The sequence below is a fragment of the Sinocyclocheilus grahami genome, unplaced genomic scaffold, assembly GCF_001515645.1.
Source record: "Sinocyclocheilus grahami isolate Dianchi unplaced genomic scaffold, SAMN03320097.WGS_v1.1 scaffold1938.1, whole genome shotgun sequence".
Lineage (NCBI taxonomy): Eukaryota > Metazoa > Chordata > Actinopteri > Cypriniformes > Cyprinidae > Sinocyclocheilus > Sinocyclocheilus grahami.
This window is the reverse complement of record NW_015507117.1, coordinates 1,519-7,144: the sequence shown is the minus strand read 5'-3', so window position 1 is coordinate 7,144 and position 5,626 is coordinate 1,519. Positions and strand designations below refer to the sequence as shown.

The 5,626-nt window shown below is 38.0% G+C and overlaps 1 protein-coding gene across 1 annotated transcript in view; it reads right to left on the bottom strand.

The window, feature by feature from the left end:
- Positions 1-4,641, bottom strand: part of LOC107573424 (reticulon-4 receptor-like) — a 104,431-nt gene extending 99,790 nt beyond the window's left edge. Inside the window, exon 1 of the mRNA XM_016259862.1 lies at positions 4,162-4,641. Coding sequence (XP_016115348.1) covers positions 4,162-4,183 — 22 coding nt within the window. The 5' untranslated portion in view covers positions 4,184-4,641. The remainder of the gene's footprint in view (positions 1-4,161) is intronic.
- Between the last annotated feature and the right edge of the window lie 985 nt (positions 4,642-5,626).

The window sequence follows — 5,626 nt, the reverse complement described above, 5'->3', positions numbered from 1 at the left end:
TGGTTGGCCGGCAACTCCTGGGAAGGTTCACCATTGTTCCAAGTTTTCTCAATTTGTGGATAATGGCTCTGACCATGGTTCGCTGGAGTCCCAAAGCCTTAGAAATGGCTTTATAATCCTTTCCAGACTGATACATGTCAACTGTTTTGATTCTCATCTGTTCTTGAATTTCTTTAGATCACGGCATGATGTGTTGCTCTTTAAGCATGCTTTACTTTATCAGACAGGTTCTATTTAAGTGAGTTCTTGATTCAACAGGTCTGGTAGTAATCAGGCCTGGGTGTGGCTAGTCAAATTTAACTTAGCTTTCTAAAATAATGTGGTTAATTGCAGTTCTTTCATGATTTAACAGGAGGGGGCAATTAATTTTTCACGTAGGGCCACATAGGTTTGGACAGCTTTTTTCCCTTAATAAATTAAATCATCATTTAAAAACTGCATTTTGTAGTTACTTGCATTATCTTTTTAAAGCAAAATGTGTTTGATGATCTGAAACATTAAAGTGTGACAAACATGCAAAAAAAATAAGAAATCACGAAGGGGGCCAACACTTTTTCACACCACTATATATATATATATATATATATATATATATATATCACTGATTTAAATGTTTACACACACACATATAGTAGGTAGTACTATTTAACTGTTTTATGATTTTTTTTTCTTCTATTAAATTAAATGACTTTTTTTAAATAAAATAAAAATATTTGAATTTTAAATTTACATTTAAAATGATTTAAAAATTAACTCCGACTCAAACCACAACACAGGAAAGAAATAACACTTGTAAATCCAGTGCAATATCAGGCAGATTTGATTTGTTGACAACAAACAGACTGCACACGTCATTGCACACTATTGGAAAAAAATCCCTAAGTCCTACCATGATCTTTTAAATCCCAGAACTAACCAGAACACAGCTAGTCTGATTAATCCTACGTCAACCCATGCGTCTTCATAACAGCTGATACCCTTTTTTCCACACCTGCGAGTAGCAGATGAAGCTCTGTATCAGAAAGACCTCTCAGCAGAATGAGCCTCCCTCCAACAGAGCCTATCTGTGAGTCTGCTGCTCTCTGCCATGTATTCTGATCATCCACATTATTTGGCTGATAACAGGAGACTGGAGTGGAAATGGCTTGTTTGCTGTCTGTATAAATATGGATGGTTCTGAAGAGGGTCTTGTTTAGAGTGACAATCTGAGGGAAAGTTATAAGACAAAGCTTTATACTAAAAGCTCACCACAGTGAATTAGCTCTTCGCGTTGGAGAGCTGCAGGCTGGAATATTTTCAGCAGTTTTAATAAATTTTTCGACTGACTGGAAGGAAAAGGAATCTTTACAGCTGCCTGCCTGAAACAGAGGCAAAAACTTCTTGGGAAAAAATGCTCTTCAGACATTGACTCCAAACACAAGCAAAACTGCAGACCCAATAGCTACAAGCTTAAAACACAAACATCTCTCTGTTAACAATGCTTTCCTACTGAAACACTTCTAAACTCACTGCCCTTTCTATAGACAACCATGTTCACCAGATTTCTGCTTTCGTATTACGTGTTGATTTATATAATGTTACCTATACTGTATAGTAAGATTATAACCTAAGAGATGCACATTCATCAAACTTGCACTAATGGCATTGGTGTAAATAACGTAAAACCTGGTTGGTTACACCTAAAGGAGCCATATTTGAATGTGAAAGCAAGTGCAAATGAATATTGTGAGTTTTAGCAGATGGGAAGATTTTCAGTGGATAAAAATATCATTCTGTTTATGACTCCACACTTGCACAAGTCACATGGCTTATGGCAGTTTTTTTTCACAAGTAATTACAAAGAAACGGCAAGTAACAATGAACTAAACTTGAAATTTTTAAGTATAAAGACTGAAATAGTATTTTCTCATAAAACATAGTTTAAAAATATTTTTACAGTGTGAGTAAATTGTAATGACTAGGTTTTTCCCCCTTTCAGCACAGAGGTCATGTAAACTACATGCTACTGTTCACTCATTTTGAAATCAATCAGATTATTTTATGGTTGACTACTGCTTACAAGGGCCAAAAGTGAGAAAATCAAAGAAAATGAGAGAGTAAAAGCTTTCTGAGTGGGCTATCTATCACCACTCAACACAGTCTTGCTCTAGCGTTAATTACAGGATCAAAACAAACAGCAAAAACAAAAACATACGTCATTTATCATCCAAATATCAATACCGCCACACATCACAGTACGGAAATGAAGATGCCTCCTCACCTTCCCTCTCTCGACCCCTGGCAGACCCATCTGCACGACTAGACTACCCCTCTTTCTCATCCTTAACGCTCTCCGTCTCACTATGATGGAATATTTAATGTGTTTTCAGTTCAATCAGGTTAGCTCAGTGAGGCGGGAGGGGCCACGGATGCCCAATGGGTCCAAACAGTGAGAAGGACATGTCCATCTGGCATCCAAAACAACATCACAACTCCTGTGAGAAAGCAAACTGCGAGGAGACGCACAAGACGTTGGTCATGCATGAAACACTAGATAACCTTTTTTTCACTTGAATTCCTGCAATACCTTTTGCATTGTGGCAAAGAACTAATCTAGAGTGCATTGCGCTTGCTGGACGAGAGTTGTGCAGTGGGCTGCTTCCATTCTTAGAGCTTTACAGATTTAATCACTGCTGTATAGGGTGGAGCACTGCTGCTTTTCAGTGCCTCCCAAAGCTTCTTGTGATCTTGTGATGTGATCTTTAGTTAGATCTGCTCACGAGCTCACAGGTACACGCTAAACAAACATCGTCAATGCTTTGTTAAAGCCTAATTAGTCCAGGGATAATGCAGTACAAATGTTTTTCAACCATTTTCTACAGTGCCCTAATAAAGCTCTGCTGTCCTCTTTGGGTTGAAAACAGCAAAACAGGAAGCTGAACTCAGCTCTGAGTCTTTATGTTGTTGATTTCAGCACCATGGACAGCACCTTTCTGAATTAACCTGATGTAGAATGCAAACCATATGTTAGACTGAATTCTTATGATAAAACTTGATAGAATAACGTTTTCCTTGACCTGTTTATCAATAAATACCATGTAAAACTAGAGGATATTACACTGAAAATAAATTTTTTGATTTTACTATTTTGCAGCAAGATATGCATATACATTTCAGATATATTATGAGCTGAACATACTCATTTTTAGTTACATATGCTCAATTCTAATGACTAAAGTCAGCATACTCGATTAGCGTCCCTTTCTTCAGATACTGGTACTGTAAGAAAACAAATGCTCAAACATATTTCACATTTGATCATTGTATAATAATACATCAAATAAAACACTAACATTAAACGCGGAACAGCATGAACAGAACTGCACACGCAACTATCAATTATCAACAACAACTATTTACAATCCTTATAAACCCTCATTCATTGTCCAGGCCTTTGTAATTACATATTCAGGTGTAAAGCCAATGGCCACTCCCCCCAAAATAACATTTGCAAATAAGTAGACACGACCGCAGATTTACCCACAACTCAGATTTACTTAAACGACTTGACAAAACACAGCATTTTTTTGAAACCTCCCACTTATTAGTGTCTAAAATGAGACGCATAATTAAAATTGATTTAAAAAAGGAATGAAATATAAAACAATGTACTTCAACTGTATCACTGCATCAACAACGGGAAGAGTCTCCTCTCCGGTAGAAAACTACTAACCAACCTCAACCGTGAGCAAACTACCCAGCGTAAACCTAGTCGGATACTCAAGCTCGCGCATCCCTTCATGAACGCACATTAACGAGTTGAGAAATACGTTTAAGCTCGTGTCAAGACAAAGCAACTGTGATTCTTCCCTTGTTTTCAACGGGACAGACTGTCTGTTCGCGACGCGTCAAACTAAAACGCGTTATAAACGGAGCGTCGCGTTCGCGTCGCGTACAACAGTACGACATTATCGTATTTTTTACGGAGAGTTCTGAATATATGAGCAAATCGATTCAATGTTTGCAATATGTAACGGGAATCAAGCACATAACACCCTTCTCGTCCATGACAGACATTTGGGAATGCGCGTGGCATATGCGGCAGTTAAACTGTGTATAATAAATAAACAACAGCGAATTCAATAAATATAACTTTTTTTAAAAATGACGTCCATGACTTACCCTCAACAATTAAAGTCTTCATGTTTTACGAATAAATCCAGTAAACGAGTAATCCCAGAAAGAGGTCCCCTTTGGTCTAGAGAAGATGGTGTTTTCCTCGCTGTGGTAAATTGTAATAATTTGCAAACCTCACGGAAGATGAACCACTATCATCCCTGCCGTTCAAACTTTACCCGACGGTCGCCGTACAGGCGCGGGACGGAGAGCAGCGTCTCCCGGTGGTTCCTTTCTCAGTCATTTGGACAGAGACACAATCAGTAACATCCAAACTCAAAGATCTACTGCTGCTCACTGCCGACACGGAGCAGCCCGGAGGACTGCCGAGAGCTGGCGAAAGTCACACTGGAAGGGGGGATAAACTACTGGCGGGATGTATCCAAATAGGCTGTATGCCACATTTCCAGTGAAAGCAGAAGTATTCCAACGATCCGAGCGTCCGTGCAGCCGCGCGGGAGGAACGGAAAGAGGCTGTGGCACCGTGCGCGTCATTACGCCTATGGAATGTCCCCCATAAAACATGAAAACACAATGCGTGTGTGTGTGTGTGTGTGTGTGTGTGTGTGTGTGTGTGTGTGTGGGTGTGTGTGTGTGTGGAGAGAGAGAGAGAGAGAGAGAGAGAGAGAGGGTGTGTGTGTGTGTGTGTGTGTGTGTGCGTGCAGAGAGAGAGAGTTGTAAGGGCGGCTTAGAGATTAATATACGGGCCATTTTTCCAAACATTATTTTAAACACATCAACATAAATGATGCAAAAATTTAATGGGGGAAAAAAAAATGAAAAAGTCTCCAGCTTGTGTCAACCTTTTTAGTAATAAACTATTCGATAAATAAATACACACATACATACATATGATAATGACACCAAGAGATCCTCATCAAGGCTAAGTCATCTTTTTCATACTTTGTATAATGTTAAAATGTCTCAGTTTAGCTTGAAATGGCACAATGCAGTAAAAAAACATGCATTATTATAAAATTAATGAGAATCACTAACATGAAACTGGAAAAGGCACCTGTTTCATAGAATGATCCCTATGTTTTTTTTTATATTAAAATATATTTTTTAAGTTTTCTTTATCTTTCTGTATCTTTTTTTAATTATTCATCTAGTATTGTTATTTGCTGTGCATTTTTTAAATATTTAACTTCTCTTGTACTGTACTTTCACGTTACTGTACCCCCATAGTCATGCAAATGAAGCTTAATTGAACTGAATATAAACAAACAAACAAAGACAGAAAGGCAAAGGTATTGTGGGGTTGCTTTGTGAAAGAGAGAGAGACAGAAAGAGAGAGAGATGAATGTTTTATAGCACAGGAGCAGGAATAGAGCACTAATGAATCTTTTATAGATTTCAGACGCTTTGACGTGCAGAGAAATCATTTGTATAAAACAAAGGCATTCCTGCATATATATATATATATATATATATATACACACACAGGATTATAAACAAAAAAGCCTGAGGA